Here is a 27,905-nt window from a genome sequence, read left to right as displayed (position 1 = left end):
AGAACTGTACATGGCAGCCACCAACCTAAAATGGATGCAGAACTGTAAGGCTGTAAAAAGAAGCATGAGGTATACCCCCAAATCAATGTAACATAATCCTTTTGAATTATGAATCTGAACTATTTATAAAATATGTCTTACTGTTATCAATATTTCTTGTCTGATTTGAGAAAATATTCTAGCAAATATAGAGTAGATAAATACATATACAAAAATAGAATAAGTCATAGCAATATGAAAATGTCAAAATTAGAGATGTAAAAATAGTCTTACCTTAATTATAAAGCACTCGACAGGATTTCTCCCAAACATGTTTAAAATATAAATATTTTTAACAATGAAATAGCTTGATTGTAAATGTATTTAGAAATAAAATACAATTAGGTCAAAATAAATCAGCAATGTCCCCTAATTAGCCTATTTAAAAAAAATAAGGCTTACATTATCACCCCCATTCCTTTGTGAAGCTATAAAAAAAATTCACATTGCCACATTTCAAAGTGCACGATGATACCGTCTTCTTAAATAATACAACTGGGATAGAATTACCCTCAAATAGGTCATTCAAACTTGCACTTGGCAGAGGACCCAAGCCCGCTAAGCCGCAGTGACGGGAAATAAACAAATCACTCAAACCCTTATCAGTTTTAAAAAAAAAACAAAGAAAAAAAATGGATTAATTTTGACTCTCCTGGTTTTCAACCAAGCGGGTATTTATGGTGCATCTGTCAGGTTATTGTTCCAGCTCAGTGAGCATGGCTGACATTGGTCAGGATTTGACCGCACGCCACAACTAAATGTGTGTGTGGGTTCAGTCATTTTCAATCTTTTTAAAGTAGACATTCTGGATTTAAAACTCTTCTATTAAAATTGATGTGCCTTGAATTTTTTTCCATTTTGAAAATATACTCATCATTTCCTGATGAAATTGGCTGAGTTGTTTAATTGCGCACTTGATGGCTTCACAGGCAGCCCAGAGACTCCAGACACAACGATTTGTATACAAAACATTTAAAAAGTCAATTTTCCATAATAAATAAGAAAAATAGCAGCATTTGGCTACCTCAGCAGAAAAACCACCGGAGGTCAGCAAAAGCACACTTTTCATTCTTGATAAATCACTCCCAACTTTCCAAATGGCATTTTAAAATCAATAAAACACTTTTTCCTCCTTACGATAATGGAGTCAATCAGTGAGTAGCAAGCTTTTTATGTGCTTAAATTTTTTATTTTTTTTTTCCTTCCTTGCTGCAATTTTGACAGTCCATCAGTGGGAAGAAGCGGCCGCATAGACTGGACAAATAAATTGGGACACACTCCACCCAGTGTCATTCAACGTATGAAGAACCAGCCAACGCTACAGGTCTTTTACAGCCACACACTCAGTCACAATAAAACGTGAGGATGGCGAACCCAAGTATTAAAAAATAATGTTATTTAATACAAAATTAAATGTCCTCCCCATATTTGGTAGAATATATCATGTTAAACAATTTCGACAACTTATTCTTCACTCCGCCCCTTGTTCTCATTGTCTTCAAAGTAGTACATCTAAACTTAAGAAAAAAAAAAAAACAAGAGGCGGGAGCGAAGGAAGCGTGTTATGACTCAGTCCAGTGGCCCCGTCCACCCTCTCATTATTATCATCGTCATGTGGTGATGTAACACGCAGATTGCGTCGTGGCCCCTAATATCAGTCACAATATTTTATTTTTTAGAAACCCATAAAAGACACAAAGGTAACGATCAAATAAAATGCCATGTCGATCATGACGCTGTGCTTCAAAACGATTACTACTTTTCATTTCGACGCCTCCTCTTATAGCTAATAATAGCCGCGGACTACGCACACACGCAGACTGGAGGACTTATGTGATTCATTAAATGACTATTTGCCAAAAAGAACTGTTACTCTTGCTCATATCCAAATGTGCTTGCCTTTGCATATGCAGTCAGTCTGTGTATATGACAATTTATAATACGACTGAGGAAAGATAAGCGTATCGCAAACAAATGTCGAGAGTAGAGGGTGTGTTGAATAATGTCTGCTACTTCAGTACCACGGACAGCTCCATAGATTTATTGATAGGCCATTGCAGAAAGCACCCTAATGAAGACGCTCGCTTTACAAAGTGGATGGATGGCTAAACAAAACCATCACTCTTCTTGTGCTTGTCTGTTGACTTAGTGCTCAAATTTCCTACTCTGTGTCAGTCTTTGAACGCAGCGTGCGAGCATCCTCTGTGTGCCTGCTCAGCACTCTGAAAAAGAGCAAAATGCTGATTTTTTTTTTTCCCGAGGCTTGTCAGCATGCAAACACAAAAAGAAAAGCCGCAACATGGAAAAGTTCAAATATGAAGTGGTAGCTGCGTGCGCGCGATGCAGAAAAGAAGGCCGACTCTCTCGCACGCGGCTGTGTGTGTGCGTGAAGACAAATGAGCTGCGCGCAGAAAACGTAGGCTGATGGCCTCGCTCCTGCCCTCCTTTTCCTACGTGCGAACCCGGCCGCCTCGCCTCCTCTTCCGCCACCTCCTCAGCCTCCACACGCTGTTACATAATGCTCAACTCCTCAGCCCTTTGTTAGCGTTCGACGACCACACACTGCATGCCTCGGCCTCGCTCGACGTTAGATGGAGGAACCACAAGTCTCCAAAAGTCAGAAGGGAGGGGTAGTTGGTAACTAGAGCCAAAATGGACACTGCATGCTGCACTATAAGCAGCGAAGCATGTGAGTTGCGGGGGCATCATGATCCCCCTCCAGAGCTCCACAGCCCCACCCACCCTGGCCAGCAATGGCCTCCCGCTCACGCCACATTAAACATTTAGCAAGGCACTCTGATAGCGCGCGACGGCGTCTTTTAGAGCCGGCCAGCTCACGGTGCTGCAGCCCATTTGCGTGTTGCTAGCTTGCTACCCCCCCAAACTTTGCCCCCCACTTCCCCTCCCTGACTGACACAGAACCATATGCAAAAGCAAAGTCAATGACTTGGAAAAGGGCAACTATGTTCAGAGCAAGACCTGCATTAATCAATATTGATCCATGCTGTGTGTATCTCTATCTGCCTATACTTATGCAATGTGTGTGCGCGGATGTGTGTGTGAGCAGGAGGCCGCCTTGCTGCTGCAGTCAAGTGGGACAGAGAACAGTTGGACACTCAGGAAATGTGTGAATGGTTGTCTCTCAGCATTCAACTCCCTTTATAAGCATTAGCATTATGATAAAAGTTTACCTCTCAGCATTTATAACATACATTAGCAAGAGTGTTACTGCTTGTCTCAGCATTCACCTGCTTTTTACAAGCATTAACATTAGACTGAACATGTCTTGCAACATTCAACCATTTTTATACGCAAATAAAATTGGTGCAATTGTAATACTAGTGCATCAAAATGTTTAAATTATTTTAAAAGGAATTAAAATTCTCCGCATTCATTCAAATTAGGTTTCCCACTCATTTAGTGTGAATGCTTGTCTCTCAACTTGCATAGATTTCTTTTTAACGTCAGTGTAAACATTCATCTCTTTGCAGTATTCGTGATATGACAGGATTAAATGAAATAGTCGATTCTCTGTATTAATAAAGCAAAGAACCAAGCCTTACACATGTTCACAGTTTATTTTTTGGGTTGGGGGGGTCATTTCTGCACATCTCGCGAGAACTCCTCCGCTCGGCTCACACGCGCAACTCGCGTCACTCCTCCTCTCAATAGCCCCTCCCTTTCTGTGTGTGCGTGTGCAGGGCTCTGCTCCTCAGACTTGCCTGCCTGTCACTTCGCTTGTGTCGGAAAGCTAGGCTACGCACCCCTCTGTCGGACCACCGCACGGAGAGCCAGCCGCCGTCGAACCCCCACCCCCTTCCCCCGAGGCTTGGGCTTGCCCCTCACGGCACCAACCATGGCGACCACCGGAACGTCCACCCGGTTTACTGACGAGTACCAGCTGTACGAGGAGCTCGGGAAGTAAGCGGCACACACAAATGCACCGTGTTCGTCTTCCAGTCTCCCCCACCCCTGCAACAACCTCGTCTCACTGTAATGCAAGGCTGGCCGGCTTGCAGGCCAACGTTTTCGGGTAGCTTCGGGAGGGACCTCCGGGGCTTTTGCAATATGTCGCGCTCGCTCGCTTGTCCGCCCCCGCTAATGGCTGCAGCTAGACGGGCTAGCCGCTCGAGAGCGCTTGTGTTCGGTCACCAGCCCCGCTGCTATCGCGGTGCTCCACTAGCCGCGTTAGCCCCTCTTCAAAATTTTAAACGCCCCCGAATGTTGGTTCGTGAACATAGACTCAACCACCATTTTGTGCCCTCGCGGAGCCCCCTTCAGCCGCTGACACCCACCCCCCCCCCCTCCCCCCTTCACCCCCACCCCTGGCCCAAGGCTTCTTTTTGACAGCTCCGCGCGGGCTCCCTCGTCCGGAGGCTGTACTCGCAAGGCCGATCTCTTCTTCTGCCCCCCCTCCCCTTCCCCCCCACCCAGACCACCACTACCCACCCACCCCCAATGAGCAGCTGCAGTTGATTTGTGCTCCCGTGTTGAGTAACGTTACATAGCCCTGGATCACCTAATGAGGAAGTCATGCGGTCCCGGACGCTTGTATTAATGTTTGCGCCGTAACGCCCCGCGCACCAGCTGTTCCCCCCCCCTGGCGCAGGTCTGTGAACACATCACAGTGCCTCCCTCTCTCTCTCTCTCACTTTTTAAAATTGGAGCTAATAATCACGCGCACGTTAAGAAGTGGTGACGCGCGTTTTCTCGGTATTTTGATGACGACATCACAACTGCTGCTGTTTCATCATCATCCTCTTCCACATCATCATCACCACCCTTCCCTAAAAAGGCAGCATCAGCCATGTCTTTGCAGATCTCGAATCGTGGCTCTCCTTCAACACTGACCACTGTTTTTTTGAACCCTAAAGCATCTTTTCCGCCATCTGTCATTATCATCAACTTGTTTCACGTGGGGCCTCTTGTCAGCCGTCACCTCTCATTTGCTGCTAAATAATTGAAAGCAAGAGGAGAGTGCTGGTGGCGGTGGCGGGGGAGTTGAGTGTGGCGGCGGCGGCGGCGGCAGTGGTGGACGCTTTCATGGAGTGACAGGTCGCCCGAAGCCCCCTCCCCTGCAACAGAGTGCTTGCGCAGGAGATGATAGTGCTCGGAAAATGATGGCGCAGAATTGCACTGTGGTAGACCGTGAGGGGGGCGGGGGGGTGCAGTTTCCATCTGGGGTTCGTGTGTAGAATAAACATTGGGCAGTACGATTGTGACAAATATAATTCCATCGTAACATTGTAGTTGCGTGTCTATGGAAGATTAGTATTTGTTCGTCCATGAGAGGTCCGGTTCATTTCATGGCGGCGGCATGGTGCGGAGTGGTTAAATCCTGACTTGAGCTCAACGACAGCCCTTCGACTGTCTACACTTTGGTATGATCAAATTTGAGCCAGGAAAAACCTTGAAAGTTAAAATGCAATGTCCCTCCAAAAGTTCCTAGATCAGATGTTAAAGTTTTCATACTAGTTTTTGCTGTCCTTATGTTGACAGTTGGGATGTTAACTCAAGGTTAGCAGCGTAATCCTTTTTAACCCCGATAAAGCAGCCCAGAACTGAATTTTGCATGTGGTCCTGCTAGATAAAGCTATATTTGCAATTGTTTCGGCTTTTAGGAAGTTTCGGTTCGTCGAGTCTATTGTGAAGTGCCTATTTCATAACACTGTGGTCTTGTTTTCATAGGGGAGCTTTTTCAGTGGTGCGCCGATGTGTCAAGAAATCCTCCGGGCAGGAATACGCCGCCAAAATCATCAACACCAAGAAGCTATCTGCACGAGGTATGCTAACACACACTCGCACAGAAATACACGGATTACATCTTTGTTTGTTTGTCGAGTTTCAACGGTGCATTCAAGCCCGATTAATCCCCCTTGAATTAGAACTCAAGCTCTTAAAGATGTTTATTATTATTATTTTTTAAATATAATCCCTTGTTTCACGCATACTGGTTTGTTAAATGTGAAAATGTGCCAGCATGTACGGTATTTGTGTGTTGGATGTGTGTAAGGGGTGTGACCTAGTGAGAGATGTCAGGACCCCGATCCGCTAATTGGCCGAAATGAAATATATTCGAGTGATTATAAAAGAAAGCTTCAGCCATATGGAATCGGTTTTAACTGTAATTTCACTGAATCCACTCAGATCATTCCGGTTGGAAATGTTCTGTCCTTAAATCGTGTCGCACTGCCTGCATCGAGATGCGTATCAAATTGTTTTTTATTGGATGGATGCACACCAATACAAAACGCCATTGTGACTCTCGCGGTCTTGGTTTTTGTTTAGATTTACTTGTTTTGAACAGGCAGACTGCACTGCATCGCGCCACGAAGAATTTGAATATTTTGTTTAGACGATTCAAACGGCGTTAGCTGGCTGACATTCAGAACAGATGAGAGGATGCCATTAAGGTGGTGCGGGTGTACCTAATGAATTGCCCAGTGAGTGCCGCATGTTTCAACGCAGCGCGCTTGTGTCCATGATTCCAACAGCCGAGGCGATATCCGATTCAATCACAAGGTCTTGTGATCACTTTAATGACCCTGCATTTTTTTTTTTTTTTTTTTGCAAATGTCCGTATTAAATAACTCAGTTTCTCCCAACATCCTCTGTGCCGTCAATTGATCCAAATTTCCAGTGCGGGTTGGGTGTGTGTGTGTGTGTGTTGTCGACTGGGCTTGCGAGGATGAAATAAAAAACCGCAGCGGTAGCGGCGGAGGGGCAGGATGTGAATCAATGTAATTGTTGCTGTGGCGTCTTTGCGTAGCACTGCAGCTCTCGGGGCCTGAATTTTATATGCCGCCGCATCGCCGCGCAGCTCCACGCCCACGTGCGTGCACACACGCCTGCTGCTGCCATGCTGTAAGTGTGACGCGGACTTGTGTGCCACCTCCCCTGGCAAACCTAATTGCCCCCCCCCAACCCACCACCACCCAATTAGGCTTCTTGCGAGCATTAACACACAGACACACGTCTCCCTTTGTTCTCATCAAGTCCGTCGTTCACTTGTCTTCGTCGTGGCCTCTCTCTTGTCTTGCTGTAAAAGGGGGATTGAGGCTAATCCACTTATGCTAAATGTATCTCGTCAAACACTAAGACCCCACAGATTCCATAGGCGCCTCCCCGTTTGCCCTCCCGTCGTCTGACGGTATGCGTGCGCGTGAAGTAACACGAATATAGCATGCATCGGCGTGCGCATGTCGCCACAGTTATTGTTCCATCTCTGGCGTCCAGCGGCGGCCATCTTGGTGCGGGGCTGGGCGATATGGCCTTAAAAGAAAATCTTGTTTCAATTGTTTGCATAAAGTCAACTTGCCTAAGGCAAAGCTTTGCGGTTGCTTTATCTATACAACCTAATCATTGTCTTTATTTAGGTTTGGTTTGACGCTAAGCTTTAACTGGCACTGGCATTAAACAGCTTGAAGGCTCTTTATTGAAGAATCGTTTACTATCTGCAAAATTGCTGCTTGTTGAGTCGTAAGTTATTTTCACCATAAAGCTAGTATCTAAAATACTCCCTTGCTAGTCAAAGTAAAAATTGTCATGTCATTAGTATGCTCAGTCAACAGGGGATAGTTTTGCCTCACGGCCATTATGCACATTTAGAGTTAACAATTTTTTTTCCAGTGCTCCTTGTCGCTCTCACTTGCACAGTTCTGCAAATAAGAAGAAAAGTGTGCTTGCTTCAAGCTGTTCGCCACTCCCAGTTAAAGCGTACTGTCAAACTGACTCGTAAAACCAAATAAACTAAACAGCGTGTATTTGAAAACAAATGTTTACCCAGACCATGTCATTTCATTTCGCGAGACTTTGTTAGCTTAATGCTAACGGAACACAAAGCCATAGACAGGCTCATGAAAGTGGTTGTTGGAGGTTTCACCCGATTATTAATTGATTTATTAAATATTTTGGTCCTCATTCAATGACGCTGGTGCACCTAATATTTTGTCCGGTGAGAGTGGTTTAGAAAGGGCAGATCATTGGCTCGTCGCTGTGGGACATCAAGGTGAAGCGGGACACACAATAGAGTCAAGTGGAGAAACAAACACACACATGCACACACACACATAGCAACGCGGCGTGTGCGGCTGCAGTGACATGCACCTACACGCACTACGGCAAACACAACATGTACTAGTGACTCCTAGGCAGGCTCTGCATGAGGATTTGACTGGTAGGGTTTTTTTTTTTTTTTTAGCCTGATGGGGCAAGTGTGACCTCACGCGTGGCCTGGTGGGTAAGTCTCTCAAAGCTCTGGTAAACACTGCAGTAATCTGAGGAGAGGAAAGGGGGGGGCTGAGCAGCGAGGCAAACGGAAGCGATGGAAACAGAAAGGAAGTGTTGTTAAAGACTCACGATTTTTTTTTCCGCTGTACTTTCTGTGAGCGCTTCCTGACTAAAGGCATTCAGGGAGGCACGTCATTTCCAAGTTTGGCGCAGTTTCACAATCCAGTAAAATCCCAAAAACGATTAAGATGTTTGCGTGTTTCCGAAATAATCATATTATATGGGGATTTTTTTAAAAATTATTTGCCAGAATCATTTACACAATTTTTTGCTCAAAAGTAGATCGGGCGCCTCCGATTGTCCGTGATGTAAGATGGCCGTGGGGCCCGCCCCCTGGCATTGCAGATGGCCAATTAGAGAGCAGCAGGAAGTGCCAGTGTAATTACCCTCCATCCCTCTCTTTTCCCCATCTTTTACCCCCCCCCCCCCACACACACACACACACACACACACACACACACACAACAAATAGGGGAGATTGAATGAATTAGTGAATGCTGCAATGACACTGCACCACGCGGGACACACACACACACACTCAGGGGAGCGTGTGATCCTCTTCTAGCAAATGGACGCTGCGTGTAATCCTCCCTCCTTCTCGCTGTCGGTCTCGGCGTCCTGCGTCAGCGGTGTAATTAGGCAGCGCTTCGGGTCTCTCCCTCCATCTCTGGAAATCTACACCTTGCGGGGAGGAAGGCAAAGAAAAAAAAAGAGAGACAGCTTCGAAATAACAGACTGCGGCTTTAAAAGCTCTCCGACGGAGCAACAGGTCGGACGAAGCGAAACAAAGAAGCCACATGACAGCTGGAGAGTGTGGAGGAGTGGCTCTTGTTTTATTTTTTATTTTTCATACCATACCGCTCTTATCGCGCCCCTTTAAATATGCTCGTCGTCTCCCCGCAATCGGTTCAGGTGATCGACTCGGCGTACGAAAGTGAACGCCAGACAAGAAGCGAATGCAAATATTTGTGTGCGGAGGCCTTGGGGGGGCACATTTAGCTGCAGCGTATAACATGCACACGCCTACTCTGACTCATACCGGATCCGGTTACCCCCGGTCACCCGTCGCTACATGTTTTAGTGGTAACATCTCAAGCCGTCACGGGCAGGAGGTCATTTAAAAAAAACTCGTGTACAGTGAGCCCTCAACAGGCACCTTACACGAATAGCCCAAAAAATCTCAAGTCATGGACACGCCCACTTATATCGTAAATTATAAATGCCATTTGTTAGACTATCAAAGTGGAAGGGGCTTAGAAGGGATCCCTGATGCAGGTCCTACCTTCACCTTTAATTCTTTTGTCACGCTTGATCACAGTCCTGCAGATCTCATGATAGTCCTTTCTGAACATAAAAAAAAAATGTGAAAGGAGTTTTGCAAATTAGCAAGGATTTATTGGACTCATATTCATACAACATACAAAAATCGAGCAAAATCTGTCAAATCCTTAAGCCTATGTGTGCCTTCCCATCCAAAAAGTGCAAACACAGCAATATTCCACATGGGGACGGTACACGCCCTCATTAATTTCCACTTAGCGTTAAATTAGCTTAAATGAGAGCGCACGTTCAAACCTCCGCTTCAGTGCACCTTTTCCTCAGCTGCATGATTGCAATATTAATTATCTGCAATATTTGCCTTTACGCATATGTCACAAGTAATATCTCATCTGATGATTATTTTTTTAATAGTATTTTATCAGTCGATGAGATTGTGTGAAGTAAAACCCTCCATCTTGTCTCCTCAGACCACCAGAAGCTGGAGCGCGAGGCTCGCATCTGCCGGCTCCTCAAACACCCCAACATCGGTGAGTTTGCTCCAGTGACTCGCACACCAAATAGACGCCTCGCCTCTAATGGAGATGTTAAAAGGGCAAGGAAGGAGGAAATGACTAAATCAATGACACCTTTCTGGTGGTGCTTGTCGTGTCCCACTTTTTTTTTTGTGTCCTCCTTTCCTGTTTTCGCTCGATGGATTTTTTGCTCTTTCACTCTCGGTTTTGACACATTTTGGCACGGCCGCGTCGAAAGTTAGGACAAAAGAGGGCACAAGAAAGAGACAGATGGAGAGACGCGAGCGAGGAGAAGGAGACAGATGGAGGAAGGAGCGAGAAGATGGAGGAGGAGAAGGAATGAGCAGCCACTCTAGTTTCTCGCCGCGGGGCCAGCCATCCTACTTGGCCATATTATACAAGTGATATTTTTCCTTTTTTTTTACGTAACCAAAAGCCTCGATAGGCTGACACAAGCCCTCCGCCATGTCTCGGCCTGGCTGTCGGATGGCTGCATGTGGCTTGAACGATCCGCACAATTTCAGCTTGGATGGCGGGAGCTGTACCAGCGACGTCATAGCAGCGCAGTGAAAGAGGAGGAAGTTGACACGGCAAACGTGCTAACCACTTGGAAGAAAATCGAATAAGCAAGCTCGGTAATGACTCAAGGGGCAAGCTGCCAAAACCACAAAGGAGTTCATCAGGTTTGAAGTCTTAAACATGCTAAGTCAGTGTCCAGACTTAAACCCTACAGAGAATGTTTTACCCGCTTGAATGGAGTCAAAAGTACAAGTCGTAATTTTAAGGAAGTTTTGTTGTTACAAATAATAGTGTCTCCTTTTGAAGTGTGAATTGTGCTAATCCACAAGTGTGAACATAACAGTCGCCCCCCGCATGTGTCTTTCAGTGCGACTGCATGACAGCATTTCAGAAGAGGGCTTTCATTACCTCGTCTTTGACCTGTGAGTATATTGTGAATACACACACCCGCGCACACACGTTGACATTTTGTCCACGCGCGTGACTGCGGCTTGTTTGTGTATGCTAAGCGCACGCTCTCCCTGCTAACCTTCCCCCTCGCCCCCTCTACTCTCTCCCCCCAGGGTGACAGGAGGGGAGCTTTTTGAAGATATCGTAGCCAGGGAGTACTACAGCGAGGCCGACGCCAGGTACGCACGGGCGCTTCATCAATGGCGTCATTTATATTTCATGCCCGCCTCTCTTTTATAGGCCTTGTAAATTCAACGTCGCCATTCACGATGACAAATGAGGCGTTTCCGAGGCCGGCCCCGGGGCCACCCTGTTGGCGCGCGCTGGCCGCCTTGAATATATTTCGCCACGCTTTCCTGCCATTTTGGTTGACATTTAACTCCTCGAGTTTCCTCTCCCGCTGTCTGGGTGGTGCGCAGCTTAGAGAGTTTGCTGGACAACCCGATTAGCGCTTTTTGTGTGTCCCTGCACACCAGGAGGGAGTTTAAGATAACCCCCCCCCCCCCTCCCCCGCACTCTCTTACATTCGAATTAGGCCTGAGCCGCTGTTCTCCGGCGACCTTGCCGACGCTGACCTTTTACAGAGACGTGACACAAACACGAGCCCGGAGCACGGGGACTCGCCGAGGCCTGACACTGCAATCCGCGTAGGGCGGTCGTAATAAGGCGATCGGGGCTGCTGGCCAGAGGGATTTTTTTTTCTTTCTTTTTTGTCCTCACGAGGCGAGTGTGAAAACGCGGAATAACGGCAGCTTGCGCGGACGCCCCCGTTATTAAGATGGCTTCCCACACGCGTTCCGGGAGTATCGATTGTTTAAACTGCAGCGCCTGTGTTATGTCTCCGAGGGAGAACGCCTTGTTTGCTAAAGGCTCGTTACGCAACTTAGTGCAGAGTGCACTCTTTCTTCTTCTTGCGTTTGGACATGATTCCATGCGCATTACCGCCATTAACGTTGCGGCCCATTACGGTTCATTGCGCCCGCAGTTGCGCCACTGAAAACTCCCGTTCTTCGATTTCTTTGAATATTTGACAAATGCGAAGTCATGCATCTGTGAGATGAACATTTTTGTTTTACCGCATCTGACGTGTCTCTTTGCCCCTTTTTTTTTTACCCCCCCCTCCCTCCCCCCACAGTCATTGCATTAGTCAGATCTTGGAGAGTGTCAATCATATCCACCAGCATGATATTGTGCACAGAGACCTCAAGGTGAGTGGCTGCCCGTTTCCGTGACAACCGCACTCTCTTACACACGCACGCACATGCACACACACCTCTGCTCGTGGCCATGGCAACACACAGATGGCTCCCGGTTGCTCCATCGCTCGCTTTCTATGGCTCGTCTTTTTTTTTTTTTTTTCCCGTCCTGCTTTTTCTTCTTCTTCCCTTTCGCATCCGCTGGTTCATCCTCCATATTTGTTCTCTCAGTTGATGAGTCATGGCCACGTGACTCGCGCGCGTGTGTGTGCGTGCATGTGTGTGTGTGCATGTGTGTGTGTGTGTCACCTATGGCAAGGAAAAAACAAGGACACACATACACATTACACTGACGTGGGTGGGTGCTGGCGATATAGATGAAGCCCTGAAGTTGCCAGGACAACTCGAATGACATCACGCCACCCGCGGAGTGAGCGGGGGGAGGGGCTTAGTGTCTCGTCGGCGTGCTGATTGACTTACACGGCTCCTTTTGCCTGTCAACCTACTTTGAGACGATGATGACAACGTGGCCTCGAGTAAGGATCGTAATAATAATTTTGCGGTTAAAAAAAGTGATTTTTTTTATTATTTCTTTTTTTATTTTTCCTCGGAGCGCAACGCTATTATCCCAATGCGGTCTGGTCGTCTGATTTGTTGGCCTTTTATCCTGAGTGGGCTTTTACCGCAGGCCCTTTATGTCCTCCTGCCCAAACAACGGCCATTTAGAGCGCCGCCACACTCGCCGCCTCTCGCTAAGTACACTTTCCATTTAGCATGCCGTCTACGGCGCTGCCTAAATAACTCCCCGGTGGTTTCTATGGCGACGGGCTCACATCCATATAAGGCTGCTGTTGCGGCTGCTGCTGTGGAGATTCTCAACCCACCCGTCCGCTCTCCGCTCGTGCCCACCCTTTTTTCCCTGCCATCACTGCGCGCTCTCGCACCTTTACCGCCCCCAACACACACACACACACACACACACACACACACACACACACACACACACACACGCACGAGCCACATTGAATTCATCAAATATGTTTGAAAAATGGCTTCGGTGGAGAGCGGCTGTCACTTGCTGTCTCTCACAGTCTTGATCTTCTGTCCTGCATTCTGCTTCACCATGTGTGTGTGTGTCTGTGTGCTCCTTTCCCCAGCCTGAGAACCTGTTGTTGGCCAGTAAGATGAAGGGAGCTGCAGTGAAGCTGGCAGACTTCGGCCTGGCTATTGAGGTGCAGGGAGACCAGCAGGCTTGGTTTGGTGAGAAAGCACAAACGGAAACGCTCATCTCGGCAATCCGGGGAATAAAAAAAAAAACAAGCTTGCCCAGTATTGTTCAAGACACACGTGAACACATTTTCATAAAATATGCAAATGCATTCATCCTGGTTGACTAAGTGTTCCATTTAAATGACATGTAAAGTAAAAAAATGAGTAAATAAGTTGTATATTTACAAGTCGTATGATAAGTTGCAGTTTAGTCAGGAGATTTAAATGCCAACGAGGGCCCCGGTGACCGCGTTGCACGAGGAGCATTTGATCAAAACTTGGTGTGAGCAAATCGGTGTGAATGTTTGTTTCTTCACGCGCACACACACACACACTGAATCCAGTTCACGCTCAGTTCACTGTGTCTTGGCGCGGGGCCGATCGGCCAGCATTTGGCTGACTTTTAAGCACAGGCCAGATGATTAACGGGCGTTCGCTTGTGACTCGGCGCCGTCATAATCTGGCCTTGCGTTAGATTCCGGGAGGGTCAGCGAGGTAGTACGACCCTCCCCCCCATCTCGCTCACAGTAAAATATTCTTGATGAGCAATAAAAAAGAGCTTGCTTCGTTGTGTCCGCTGACATTTTTTTGTCTGGCAGGCTTTGCCGGCACGCCTGGCTATCTGTCCCCGGAAGTCCTTCGGAAGGACCCCTACGGCAAGCCCGTGGACATATGGGCTTGCGGTGAGTCGTCTTCCATGGGTAATGGCTTTTAATTTTGCAGCGACAAGATGGTTTGCTCCGATGACGTTAAATGGGGACAGCGTGCTACCAGTCACCAGTCCAGCCCAACAACAAGCACACGCTTACTTAACTCAGTGATCTATGCTACTCGCAATGAATGCGTGACTTTTAAATTCCATCTATCAATTTCATTCCCTTTTCCCGGCCGCAATTCACGAGTGGAATTGTCACTTTTAGTTACCGCAATAGATTTTGGTGTAAATGACTGTGATTTATCGCGCCGCTCTTTTAGGGACTTATTGATCAAGTGTCTTTAATCAAATGAAGGGATTGCATCTAACAGTGCTTCTCCGTTTTCTGGCAGGTGTTATTCTCTATATCTTGTTAGTTGGTTATCCTCCATTCTGGGATGAGGATCAGCACAAGTTATATCAGCAGATCAAAGCCGGAGCCTACGACGTAAGTGTCCGCCGTCGTGTGTAACGGCGGCGATGTTGGACGAGTGCAGTGCAGGGCTTTGCTAAGCAGTTTTGGAATGTCTAATAGTGTCCAATTGAGCATTGGTCCAAAGCTATTGATCCAGTCAGCCTCCCTGACGCATTGCAGAGGCGTGTGTGGTCGCTCGCTCTGTCTAAAAAAATAAAGAGCCCCCCAACCCAAAACGCGCTCTCAATTTAAATTCTATACATTTGAACGTATATAAATTCACAAATACACATTGCATCGGTTATTAGTAACCACTTGTCATTCTTTTTAGTTTCCTTCTCCCGAGTGGGACACGGTGACCCCCGAGGCCAAGAACCTGATCAACCAGATGTTGACCATCAACCCGGCCAAGAGAATCACTGCCGAGCAGGCTCTCAAGCACCCGTGGGTCTGCGTAAGTAACTCTGAATCACCTGCTCATCGAAAAAAATGTCTGAATGGATGCCCACGATTTTTTTAACAGCCTTGTTGTACGTGTAATTTTTTTTTTTTTTGCTTCACCTTTGCAGCACCGCTCCACAGTGGCATCCATGATGCACAGACAGGAAACTGTCGAGTGCCTCCGCAAGTTTAACGCTCGCCGAAAACTCAAGGTACGCTTGCTCTATTTTGCATTCTTCATGATGACTGTAATTGTCTGTCTTTATTTAGCTTTTCACTTCACAATATATCCCGAACAAAGTTCATTTTGACTCAGCTAGAAGTTGGTACCGCCACCGAGGCAGCTTTGAACAAATCCAGCGCGTCTAAAAACATTTCAAAGCCGCCGCGGTAGTCACTTTAATCACATAAGCGTCCCGAGTCACATTTGGAAATGGAACACAGAGAGGTAGGAAGGAGAAGAAGCATCGGCTGCTTTTAATGTCCTCCCTCGCCTCTTCCTCCTCCTGCAGGGAGCCATCCTCACCACCATGCTGGTGTCCAGAAACTTCTCAGGTGGGTGTGCCCTTCGCCCTCTGCTCCCCACGCAGAGCAAGGAGAGTTGGATAGTCGGAGTCCTCCTCACCCCCCACCTCCCTCCCTCCCTAACACACACATGCACACACTAATCCATAAAGATAATGTATGGTAGTAGACATATCGTGTTATTGACTGTATGTGGACACCACTTGTATCTTTGTCCATGCTAATATGTTTCTCCCTTTGTGTGTGAGTGAGAGTGTGTGTGTGTCCCTCTTTCTCTGCTGCCTGTGGAGAATTTGCATGTTTGCGAGATAGTCTAGATAATCTTTTTTTGTTTTGTTTTTAATGTATATACATAGGGACAAGTGTGATGCCGTAAAAACAAGATTAGGATTTTTATCTGAGCCTGCTGCTGAGGTTGGCTTGTTTTGGGGCCTTTTATTTATTCCATGGGTAACATTTCGACTCCGGGCCTAGGAATCCACGGGGTGCACATCTTTTTTTGCTTTCAGTCCAAGTCCACATCCATGATGTAGTTGGGCTTGAATCCACGCGCCCCCCCGTGGCTTCCTAGGCCCCCCCACGGTCAAAAAGTATAATTTTCATAGCCCCTCCCAACTGTAGCATTTCTCGTCCAATAGTGGGCCGGCAGCATACCAACTCTGCTGCTGCCGCCTCCTCCACTGCCTCACTGGCTCAGGAAGGTACGTCCCAGAAGACACGCCCATCCACCTCCTCTCTAAACTCACTCACTCACACACACGCACACTTTTTTTGTTTCATGGGGCTGGTGCATGGGGCTTCACCCTCCGCTGGCATCTTCAGGACCACACATCTGCATGCGCAAACATTAAGCTCGTCTACACATGAGAAATATCCACGCATATGTGCATCTCGATAAATTAGAATATTGGTTCAGTGTCGTGGGGATTCTAATTCATTGAGATGCGTGTTAGGTGATTGAAGCAATATGGCCCTCTCCAAATGTCATATTTGATAAGTGCGAGGCCTTTAAAAGTGACTTTTTTAAAACATGCAGATGCCCTTTCCACAAGCAAATGGTTATCCAATTTGATTTAATGCGACAAAAACACATTTATTGCTCATCAGTTCACCTCTAGAGCACTTTTTTTTTTTTCTTTCCACATCGACAACTCACCTCACCTCTGCCTCCTCACCCCTCCTCACCCCCGCCCCATTCCCACCACGCCAATTCCATCCCCCGAAACGAGCCATGTCACCACATCTGACAAGCTCCATTCCGACCTCCTGCTGACCCCCAGACCTCGGGGGCGGGAGGGGATGAGGAGGGGCGTTGTATCCTGGGGGCGGGTAACTGAAACTGCAGGGGGCCGGCAAGAGCTGGGTTGGCGTGCTGCCATCGTCGGACCTGGGTTTTCCTGGGGAGGGATAAGGCGCGGATGACGGAAAGGGGGAGAGGGTTTCTGGGGAAGTCAGATGGAAGACGGGCTTCCGGATGATTCTCTTGTTCCCCCACCCTTTCCCCCCCTCCTGTGGTCTGTTTTTAGTACTTGCCCCACATGCCGCCACGAAGGAATGCGTCAATCTTGGGCTGAATGTGATTCATTCATGCCCAACTGCAACCCAACATGGACGACACACAACGGCATGGATCGTCTTGAATCGGCGAGTACTAAAATCAGACAGCCCTCATCCCGCCGGGTGGGAACGTGCGCTGAAGGTCGGCGATTCCGATGGTGGCTCCATTAGATTTGAGCGCAGGAACAGTGTAGAGCGCAGCGGGTTCTCCGTCATCGTTGTCTGCCACACGGGAGGGTCTGCTCTGCTCTACACTGCATGAATCAGAGTGCGTATTCAAAAAGGTAGGCAGGTGCAGGTGCGGCTTTGGGAAATGTCTGAATGGTGATTCTAGTGGGTGCTTGTGAAGGTTTGGTTGTCAGCTGTGCAGCCCTTTAAAGCTTTGCGGGCTCCCTGGATCAAGTTTTGTAAGTTGTTGTTTTTTTTTTTCCTCAATATCAAGTTTGACATGAGCTCTCCTGTTGTTTAGCTCTTCCTTTTCCTTCCCCACGAATGCTCTCACTCATCACTGATACTCTAAACTGCTTCCTTGCACCCCCTTTTTGCATACGCAGGGTGTGACAGCTTGAGCATCATGTTGCCTTAATTATTATTATTTATTTTTGCCTCAATGCCACACGAGTGTGTATTATGCTCCATGCAGGAGTGTTTTGCCTTGCTGCTTCTCGCATGCGCGGTACGGCGGAACCTTTAAGGTCAAATGCAATCAGTTCGAGACGCCGCGAAGTAATCCTCGTCTAATTTGACTTATTTGGTGGGACATTTTTTAACTCGTTACTAATTCAAACTAGCTGGTTTGTATTTCACATTGACTAAATCAAAGCGAGAGCGAGAGTTATTCCACCTACGCTACTTTTGGGACATTTGACGTTTAGAGGTTCCCGTGTGTTTTATGGAATGTTCTCCGGAGGCAATATCTTTGCCGCTGTGTTAAAACCATCCCGTCCACCCTTCGCCGCCGCCGCCTTCTTAACTTTGGCACGGGTGAAGGGGTGGCCCCGGATGGCTGAAGAATGCCCTGACCCTGGTTATCAGGAATGTTTTTCTGTGCTTGCTGCATGGCAAGGTTCAGATAAAGACAATTTAAAAGCAGCTAAGAATACAAAAGCATGACTTTCCTTTTTTTTTTTTTTTTTTTTGCCATCTTTCAACTCTGTGCCCCTTATCTTTGTTCTGCTGTGTCCAACCCCCTCCCCCTCCTTCCTTACTTTTTCTTCTGGAAGGTAAGAAACACAAGATTGCTTTTATATTTATTTTTAATTTGTGCGTGTGAATTTTAACATTGTGTCGGTCGAAAGGTGACCAGGGCCCTTTAAGAGAAATCAATGATTATACATTAAGCCGGTTTACGGCTTCCCTTTTAGTTGTGCTGGGGTCCTTCCTTCCAGACAGGAAATGGATTCAGGAAGTTTACACTGCGCTCAGGTTTCTTCTCGTATCCCCAGCTGACAATGAATGGATTATGATGGGAATGGATTGAAAAGAGGTTAGCCAATTTATGTAGCTGAAGGGGGAGGGGGGGAAATCCGCCCGGTCGACACGTTTTGTAGGTTCCACATGGGTGACATCATCCTGTCGACCGTTCAGTCCATGGCCAAATGTGAAACTCAATTTTTCTGCCCGTTTCTCTCCCTTTCTATCCTTCTCTTTTTTTCCCCCTTTTCTCCTTCTTTTTGCAGCATGCAAAAGTTTACTCAACAAGAAATCCGACTCTGCTAAGGTAAGAGTCGTGCTTTGAATTATTCTTATTGAGTCGATTGTTCCTGTTCCTGTTTTTAGCTCGCGTGTCCACTCGTTTTAAGTGGACTCCTGAAAATCCTTCGTGTCCCAAAACTGGATTTTATTTTCCTACCCCTTTGATGTATCAATCTAGTCTTTTTTTTTTTAAATATTCATATTTTTTCGGAAGCTTTTTCACCGCTTCTCTTTCAAGAAATCCATCTTTGTCCACTATTACACATCATTCCCTCCTCCTGCCCACCTCTCGTCCTCCTCTTCCTGCCCCTGGGGTCTCTGTGCAGTTAAGTGGTCGAAGCATAGAGAGTTATTGAGGCAGTAAAAAGGATGATCTAAAGGCCATTCTGTGGCACTCACCCGCTCATTTGCCCTGTTAGCTCTCAACAGCTCGCCAGCCTTGACTAACATTAGCCCTCCATTTCCTAAAAGGAGCACCATTCTAATCCGTGTGTGTTCACTTTGAGTGTTTGCGTTCTTGTCCCAGCCTTCCACCAACAACAGTAAGAACAGTATAGTGAGCGCCATCAATGCCCTGAAAGACAGCAACATGGCAACCAACGCCCAGATGGTACAGTAGGCCCGCCGCAGTCTTGTTGGTCCCTGCATTTTAACACCAAACCCCCCAGTAGATGTTTGAGCGCCATTGTCATCGTGTTTGTGACTGTCGTCCCTGTTCAGCCACCATTTAGAAAGTGTTGCACGTGTCCTCCATAGGCTCCCCCTGCTGAGGTGCGCATGTGCTTCCTGAATTCAAAATACAGACAAATCTTAAAGCGCTATTTTTTTTTTTTTTTTTTTTTTTAAGAGTCTCTTTTTTTTTTTTCCCCTCCCTTCCACAGCGCTCAAGTTTAATGATGCGTATGATGAATAAAAGTGTAGTACAGGGGGAGATCAGCAAGAAAGGTGAAGAAGAACCAGAGATTGGAAAATACTTGGTCAGCGCGTGCAGCTCTTGTATGGGCAACATTCCGACTAGGCCCGAGCGTTGCTCCTCCAAGCACTCAGGGATGGGAGGAGGGGGCCAACTAAAAATTGGAAAGGAGTTGGTGAGCATATGCATCCGACCCGAGGCAAACTTTGGCTGGGCAACATTCCAAGTAGGCCTCACTGTTCCCTGTCGACTTCCACCAGCAAAGACAAAAATGTACGTTGAATCTAATGGTGACCTGTTAGGACATAGAAAAATGTAGTAGGGCCACCTGGCTCCAACTCCTCTGGGAAGAATTTGTTGGAATGATCTATCAAGTCATCCAGAAGACTAGCATTACCATTACTTTCTTTCCATGATGGGATACTGATGACATTTAAATGTCAGGATGCACATGTTCACCTCGTTTTGACGTCGCTGGGTTCAACTCGCCACGCCCTGCTTATTTTTATTCAGCCCGATCAGTTTGCCGAGTAGCGCATTCTATCCAGTTTGATAAATAACGCTTTCCTAAGCATCTTGCTAACGTCATCTTCCACATTTCGGTGCTTGCCTAGCATTCCTCCTCTCAGTAACCTGCTAAACCTGACTGTTGTGTTGCTACGGTGTAGGGACTTTTTGGGGGGAGTAGCTGGCAGTTAGCTTAAGGGCTCTAACAGTACATGTGTTCATGTATGCTAGCAGTTTCAATTTGGGTATTGTAAATGAAGCGAACTTTTGTTGCCTAGCGTATCAGCATGAATGACTTTGTTTTGCGTGGCAGGAGTCTCAAAGCACGGTGGTCCACAACCCTCCCGATGGCATCAAGGTGAGATGCAAGCTAAAAACTCAGATGTTTGTCACCTGGAACCGGTTGCAGTTCTAACTTTTTTTTGGGGGGCGTTACTTCAGGGGTCAACAGAGAGCAACGCCACCAACGACGAGGAAGAAATGAAAGGTAAGCAAGGTACTCCCTTTTTGCTTTTTGACTCTCTTTAATTTGCTCTCCCATCCTTCGAGGCGCGGTTATTTGGGGGAGACACGCTCTTGATCGTGTCTTTGTACATGTTGTGTGTCTGGCTGCGTCCGTACGCACATGTGCGCGCGTTTGTGTGTGTTCTAGCGGACAGTTCAGCGCTGAGTCTGAGCAGCGCCACCGAGGAGATGCCCCCACTTCTGCCCTCACCTCAAAGCTCACCTGCCAGTAAGTTTGCTTTAAAACAGGAAGCTTTCTGGTGGAGCTAACAAGCAAGATCCCCCCCCCCTGCCCTCCCCTTAACTTAAACCTTAAAACCTCCTACCCAACACTGTCACTTCTTCCTGCGGTCACCAGCAGCGATTCCGTGCACCTTCACTCACTCACCCGCCAAGCTGCGGGTTCCCACTGTTATGGCGTTTTTGTTTTGATTTATTTTACGCTTCGGACAACCCTGTGATCAATTTGTTTTGTCTCGGCTTTCGGGATTCCGTACCAAATGAATGCGACGGTTGAGTAAACCGGATGAGGCTGACAGTCAGTCTACAATTTGGATGCCAAGCACAGATGTCAGTTCTCACCCAGTTTAATCCGCCGGTTAATAATTTGGATTTGATCAAGGCCAAATGTACAGACTGGCTTTAATAGCCGAGTTCACTTTCCCCTCACTTGTGCGATGCCGCTGCGTGGAATACAATAATTGGATCTTCCAGCCGAGGCCGGAGCCGCTCCGGCGGTGTCAGCGTGTTCCCAAATCGTGTCATGAGATGTCATCTTGACCAACTCTGGCTGCTTGAAAATTATATGGAAGAAGGAAAAAAAAAAAGTTGGGACCCTAACTTGTGTTGAGCCCCCCTAGAATTGTGAGTACTCTCAGCTTTGGCATACACTCCAGGCACAAAGCAATTGAAGCCATCAGGGCCACTGTGGGAACCCTGAAGTGTGTGTGTGTTTTGAGTGTGTGTGTGTGTGTGTGTTGTGTTATCCCTGCATTTTCCCCTCTTGTTCCTAATGTGACAGCTCCAGCTGGACGACGCCCTCGCTCCCCTTGCACCCACGTGCTTGTGAATCTTTTCACACTCACTCTTTCTTACACTTTACACCCCAAACATGTCTGATTCCTTTCTATATTTGTATTTGTTGTATTTTATTTTCGGGATGATACCTACCTATTTCCTGCTCACTTGTTGCTAGGCGGACTTCACATCCGATAACTGCTGTAGGTTTTCAAGGGAGCCGTAGCCTATTGCAGTGATTTGCTACTCTGTATTATTTATAAACGACAAAGTGTACTGAAGTGAAAGTTAAAAGAGGTCACCGAAGGCGCATTTTGCCGATTCGCATTTGGTTTTTAATGTAACGACCTTGTGGCTGATAGCGCCACCTGCTGCATGGGCATTATCTTAGGATGTCGCCTTAATCTTGTAACCCACCTCTATTGTATTCTAAGAGCTCCTTCCTAATCTTCCCCCGTCTTGTCAGAAAAAGCTGCACGATCGTCCCCCTCACCCCACCCCACCCTTACCCGCAGGCAACGCCGACGTCGCCTTCTGTCCTTTCTCCTCAGAGGACACTGTTGCGTCGTGGCGAGCATTAAGAGCAGAGTGCGCAGGGCCAGCAGTTGCATGACTCGCACGTCATAATCGGAGCCGCACTCATCCTGCTACCAGCTGCCATCTTGCCCTCCCTCTCCCCTTGAGTCTGTCTATCATTTGTTCTTTCAATTGGCAAATTAAGAATCATAAAGTTTAAAAGCAAGATTCACTTTGTCATTTTTTAATTGCCAATTGAAGATGGACAGAACAAATGTTTCTCCTTGTGACCTGCTTGTTTGGAACAAATCTGGGTCTTGCTCTTAACTGCATGGGATGAGCATTTGGATGATTTCCATGACCTCTCCCCGGTCGGTGTCTGTCCTTCCATGCATGTGTTGGTGTTGACCATCCATTGTTTGTTTCAGTACCACCGCATGACGTAAAACGCATGGCTTGGAACAGCACGGGCAACAGCGACTCTGAACTGTCCTGCCCGCCCGCCGCCGCCGTCGCCACCACCGTCGCTCCAGTAGGGGGCAACAACTCTGCCGCTGCTCAAAGCAACGTTAAGCAGAGTAAGAGCACATCAGACACTAACCAACCGGTCGACCACCCGTCTGTCTGCCTCGCCTGCCACTTACTAACTCCACCCCCTGGTGGCCATTGTAATGCTCACCAACCACTTCATGCTTTGAAACAAGTTGAGCCTGACTTGAAAGCATATTTAAAAATCCTAACCCTAATTCCAAACCAACACAGGATTGAAATTTCTTCCCCTTTGCTAGCTTGCTTGAAACGTGAACGCCGGCCGACTGATCCGATGAATTGTGAAGCATACACTTGTCTGAAATGATCGATTCAGTTCATTTGTGGGATGACCGCATGTTCAACTTGACAATGAGTAGTGTCCGAATACTTTTGTGCATTTCCTGACTGGTTCCCGCCGTCCTTGCGTGAGTATATTTGTGATGTACGGTGGCGCCCTTTGCAGCTGGAGGCCTGCTGGCGATCGTCTGCCAGACGGGATATCGCAGAGAGCGAATTCAGTTGACACTTGTCTCGCATTGTTTTCGAGACAAGCGGCAAACTTGTTAGCGCTCGGTCAGCATTTGTCACCCAGTCTGTCCACCCCTGCGTCCTCAGGCCGCAAGCAGGAGATCATCAAGATCACTGAGCAGCTGATTGAAGCCATCAACAACGGCGACTTTGACGCCTACACGTAAGTGACAGCACGCTCTGTGGCTTTACTACTTACCGTCTTCTTAATTCGCACACCTCTTTGCTTTGGTCATTCCCTGGGCAGGAGGATTTGCGATCCCGGGCTCACTTCCTTCGAACCCGAGGCTCTGGGAAACCTGGTGGAGGGCATGGACTTCCACAAGTTCTACTTTGAAAACTGTGAGGTCACATGCACACACATTTTATCAAAACTAGTTTTTGAAACCCTGACTGCTCCTCTTGGGATTTAGTCTTTCGAAATGTCCTTTAGCACTAACAACCCTGCCGCGTGTTCGATCCCCGTCTGTCCGCATGAGCACAGTGCTGAGCAAGAACAACAAGCCGGTGCACACCACCCTGCTCAACCCGCACGTGCACCTGATCGGCGAGGACGCGGCGTGCATCGCGTACATCCGCCTCACGCAGTTCGTAGACTCGGGCGGCCGCCCGCGCTCCAGCCAATCGGAGGAGACCCGCGTGTGGCACCGCCGCGACAGCAAGTGGCTCAACGTTCACTTCCACTGCTCGGGAGCGCCCGCCGCGCCACTACAGTGATCAGGTAAGCCTCATGGGACCACGCCTACACGTTACCTGGCTCCACTTACAAGGGAACTAAGATGTCAAAACTGGGTGGCATTTTCAATGTGCACATCTTTATTTGAAGCTTTTCACGCAAGGGTAAGTCAAGTCAAAACATGAATTAAGCAGAAAAACATTCGCCTTTTTATTTGTTTTCATCCCCGGGGCAGCCGTAATGACATCATACCACCGTCTGCTGTCAACTTAAATGACAGCGTCCCTCCCAATTGACCCTACTTTGATATCCGTTGATTGAATTTTTCGTAAAGATTTCATGGTGACGTTGCGTCCCGGTGTCGTTTGTCCCCTCAGTGGTCCTGAGCCTCCACTGTGCCGGTGGAGGCGTTTTGGGGGGCAGTTTTTTTCCGGCGAGTGTGTTTGGGGGGGCCCCAACGCCCCCGCGTGGATCGGCTAGCGCCAGGAGCCCGGCCGGGCCAGACGGCATCCCTCTCCGCGACCACCAACCGACCCCCCCCGTGTCCTCCTTTGACCCCGCGGGGGGGCGCCGGCCGAGCACAAGACAACGCCCGGCCCCCCCTGCCGCCCGCCCCCTCCTCCCACGTGGGATGTGATGCATGCATCTTGGCGCCCGCCTGACCGCGGAGGGCGTGTCTTTGCCCTCTCGCGCCTCCCCTCGGCGGCCATCTTTGTTCAGCCCCGCCCGCGCCGGACGAGGCGTCGCGCGGGAGGAGGCGACTTACACTTGTGACAGTTTATGAGTATGAGTTATGAATATACTATGTAAATTATGACTTAGATGTTCCAGAAACCCACCAAAACCCCAGCAAGCATTTATCTCGTCTGTGTAATGAGGGAGAAGCGGAGACGTTGGATTTTGTCGCGGCGTAAAAAGCACTCGTGGCTTATGAAAGGGAACGGGGGAGCGTGTGGACGAGTCTGAGTGGGTGATGACGAAACTTGATATCATGAAGCACCAAAGTGTAGAACTTTAGGCGTTTTGCGTGTTTTGACCGTTTTCTCACCCCCACACTTTGGAAAGCCGATTTAAGCTCGTGTTGTTTTTTAGAGTTCTGTGACGAGCCTCGTTTTATTTTATTTTTTGTCCTGTTGTGTTTGTCTGACTGGCTACTTTTCAAAAAGTGCTTTTTAGAAGGGAAAAAAAAATCAGAAGAGGTGTTTTTATCGTGAGTTTGAAAACGCTTCCCGCGTACGTCCTGTCCTGTCTTGTCCGTATGCCGCAATGGGGTGGATGGGTTTGATAATGCGGCAGATAGAGGGCGCCGCTGAGAAAGGGACTGCCTCACGTGAGGCGATCGCATGCGAGCCCTGACCGCCTCGTCCGTCCTTCGCCTTCCAGTCTGTTATTTTCCTGTTGGGCCTGGTTTGTTCCTTTTCACTGTGTAAATACAGTGTGTGTATAGATGTATGTAGAAATGTGTATCATATGTACATGCATCCTGTGCACCTCAGCAGTTTCTTCGACTTTGCAGTTTTCCATTCAACATTTTATTTTATTTTTTTTCTGTTTTGGGCGGCCCAAAGTTTTGTGTCCTACCACTTTTTCAACGTCATAACGCGCACGCCTGGTGCTGTTTGACGTATCCGCCCCACGATGTTGTTTGATTTGCACCTGCACCACTCTGTAGTGTGCCCCCCCCACCCACTGCAATGTTTTCATCACCCCACTGTTGTGAGCCACACCACCACAATCTTGTGTGATTTGAGCTCACCCCACAATGTTGTGATCCCCATCACAACACTTAATGTTGTAATCTGCACACACACCTCACAATCTTGTGTGATCTTCAGCCACCAAAGTATGTTGCGTAATCTTGACTGCTCCCATCATTGTGGTCCACTTCACCCCAAAACATTATGTGGTTTTCTACACCCCCTACAATTTTGTGTGATCCCTACCCATCCCATAATTTTGTGATCTTCAATTGTCCCACAGTGTTGTGTAATCTACACTCCCACAATCTTGTATAATCCTCCCATCTGTCCAACACTTTTTTTTTTGGGTGATCTGTACCTAACCCATAATGTTGTGGTCCACTGCTTCTCACTAAGTTTTAGTCTCCTCCCGTCCAAGAATGTTGTGATTGTTATCCGCCCTACAATGTTGCGTGATCTGCACCCACCCAACGGCGTTAGGTGCGCACACCCCACAGTGTTGTCATCCAAAATGTTGTGATACACACTGGCCCAAAAAGTTTTGATCAGCACCCCACTCCACAATGTGATGTGTTCCATTCCCACAGTGTTGTCCTTCAAACCGGGCCGGAACATTGTGATGGACACCGCCTCATTATTTGGTGTGATTTGCACTCGACCCACAATGTTGTGTGCCCCCCCCCCCCTCAAGCTTCGCACTTGTCTGCCCCTCCTGAACTTTGATGTTGCCTCCATTCTCTTGGCAATGTTTTTTGTCAGTGGCTGTCAATTTTTTGTCTTTTTTTTTTTTTTTTTTTAATTGCCAAGTTGCCAAGCTGGAGTTCTGCACGCGACCCGCAGGAAGTTGGGCTAGGAAGTGATTGCGACATACACACACACACATGCACGTATTTGATTACGATTGCAACCGAGAAAAACGACCTCTGGTGGTTTTAAAAAGAATTGTGCCTGCTCTGTTCTGGACGGGTGGGGGAGTCTCTAAAAGAGAGAGCGAGCAAGAGCACTAGTTACTATTATGCATGTTTCAGTTACGCATTTCTACCATGTACCTACCTGAATGAGGACGGAGCTCTACTAGTGTTAATAATATTATGACGATACTTGCATCTTTTGAGATTTCCTCCATCTCGAATGTTGACTAGGTGACATGATGAATAAACTTTTTTTTTTTAAATCAAAAAGAAAAAAAAACAAAGGGAAAAAAAGGATGCCGGAGCCGACGCTTGGTATGAGGCCCTCGATGTTTTTTCCCCCTGCGTTGTTTATGGTATGATATTTGGGCTGCGCTTATTTTCCCCCCTTGCCCTTCCACCCTCCCCGCCACCCTTACCTTACCTTACCCAGCCTTCACGCGGACGCTGGACCTTTTTTTTTTTTTTTTTTTTTTTGCATGATCATGATGTACAATGAAATAACAACCATTTGAATTGACGACTATAAAGTGTTTGTCTGAGTGTTAGTTGGTCTTCATCCTAGCTTTGTTATTCTTCAGACTTGGATCTTGAAAGTATTTAATAAAAATACTATTTCAGCACCCCGCTCCGGACCCGCCCGCCTCATTTGCGCTGCCTTTGCTTCTTTTTTTCAATCACAATGCCTTTGACATGCTTTTGTCAAATGATCGGGAATTATTAAATTATGTTTACATCCTCAGACACACACTTAGAGAGCGCCAATAAACATTTAATAGCATTATCACATGCAGCATTTTTTCACCAAGCCCTTGTCAAATAATGTAGCTGTGTGGCGCATGACATCACCAAAGACAAATACCCACCAAGTCTACATCTTGGCCGAACACTCGACCAAAAACTAATCCTAATGCAGCTCTGCTTACCTATTAGCTTTGAAGAGACAGGGCTTACACTGCAAGCTAACCATTAAGTCACCATGCGGCCATAACCTCAGTAATTACAAAAATCATTTTTCCCCATAAATTAATACTGAAAGACTGCAAAACAACAACTAATCCACTTAAATAACCCCTGTGAGGCCTCAACCACTGACAGTTTGTTCATCACTCGCTGCTCCTCTTCTCAGATCTTGAGTAATGGAGTGGGCTTTCTTTTTTTTTTTTTTTTTAAATAAAGATGTTATTTATGACAGCGGTCCAAGCGATGTAGGACAGCTC

The 27,905-nt window shown here is 47.4% G+C and overlaps 1 protein-coding gene across 15 annotated transcripts; it reads left to right on the top strand.

Moving 5' to 3' along the window:
• The first annotated feature begins 21 nt into the window (after window positions 1-21).
• Window positions 22-27,313, top strand: LOC125991165 (calcium/calmodulin-dependent protein kinase type II subunit gamma). Of its 15 annotated transcripts, none has more exons than XM_049758783.1 (25): window positions 22-69; window positions 1,264-1,363; window positions 3,741-3,960; window positions 5,728-5,822; window positions 10,077-10,136; window positions 11,008-11,062; window positions 11,204-11,269; window positions 12,226-12,298; window positions 13,444-13,546; window positions 14,155-14,238; window positions 14,603-14,697; window positions 14,996-15,118; window positions 15,234-15,317; window positions 15,618-15,660; window positions 16,269-16,331; window positions 18,867-18,907; window positions 19,409-19,492; window positions 20,616-20,660; window positions 20,744-20,789; window positions 20,955-21,035; window positions 22,768-22,917; window positions 23,486-23,561; window positions 23,646-23,740; window positions 23,883-24,119; window positions 24,452-27,313. In XM_049758783.1, exons 3-24 carry the CDS (start codon window positions 3,896-3,898, stop codon window positions 24,113-24,115), a joined length of 1,860 nt encoding a protein of 619 aa, XP_049614740.1. In that variant the 5' UTR covers window positions 22-69; window positions 1,264-1,363; window positions 3,741-3,895; the 3' UTR covers window positions 24,116-24,119; window positions 24,452-27,313. The 15 variants fall into 15 exon arrangements, with proteins under 15 accessions (XP_049614740.1, XP_049614739.1, XP_049614741.1 ...); XM_049758782.1 differs by having other exon boundaries at window positions 20,744-20,798; XM_049758784.1 differs by lacking the exon at window positions 16,269-16,331 and having other exon boundaries at window positions 20,744-20,798.
• Window positions 27,314-27,905: the final 592 nt, after the last annotated feature.

The sequence above is a fragment of the Syngnathus scovelli genome, chromosome 21 (genome assembly GCF_024217435.2).
Source record: "Syngnathus scovelli strain Florida chromosome 21, RoL_Ssco_1.2, whole genome shotgun sequence".
Taxonomy (NCBI): Eukaryota; Metazoa; Chordata; class Actinopteri; order Syngnathiformes; family Syngnathidae; genus Syngnathus; species Syngnathus scovelli.
The sequence above is the reverse complement of the archived record's forward strand: the minus strand, read 5'-3'. Positions and strand labels throughout refer to the sequence as shown.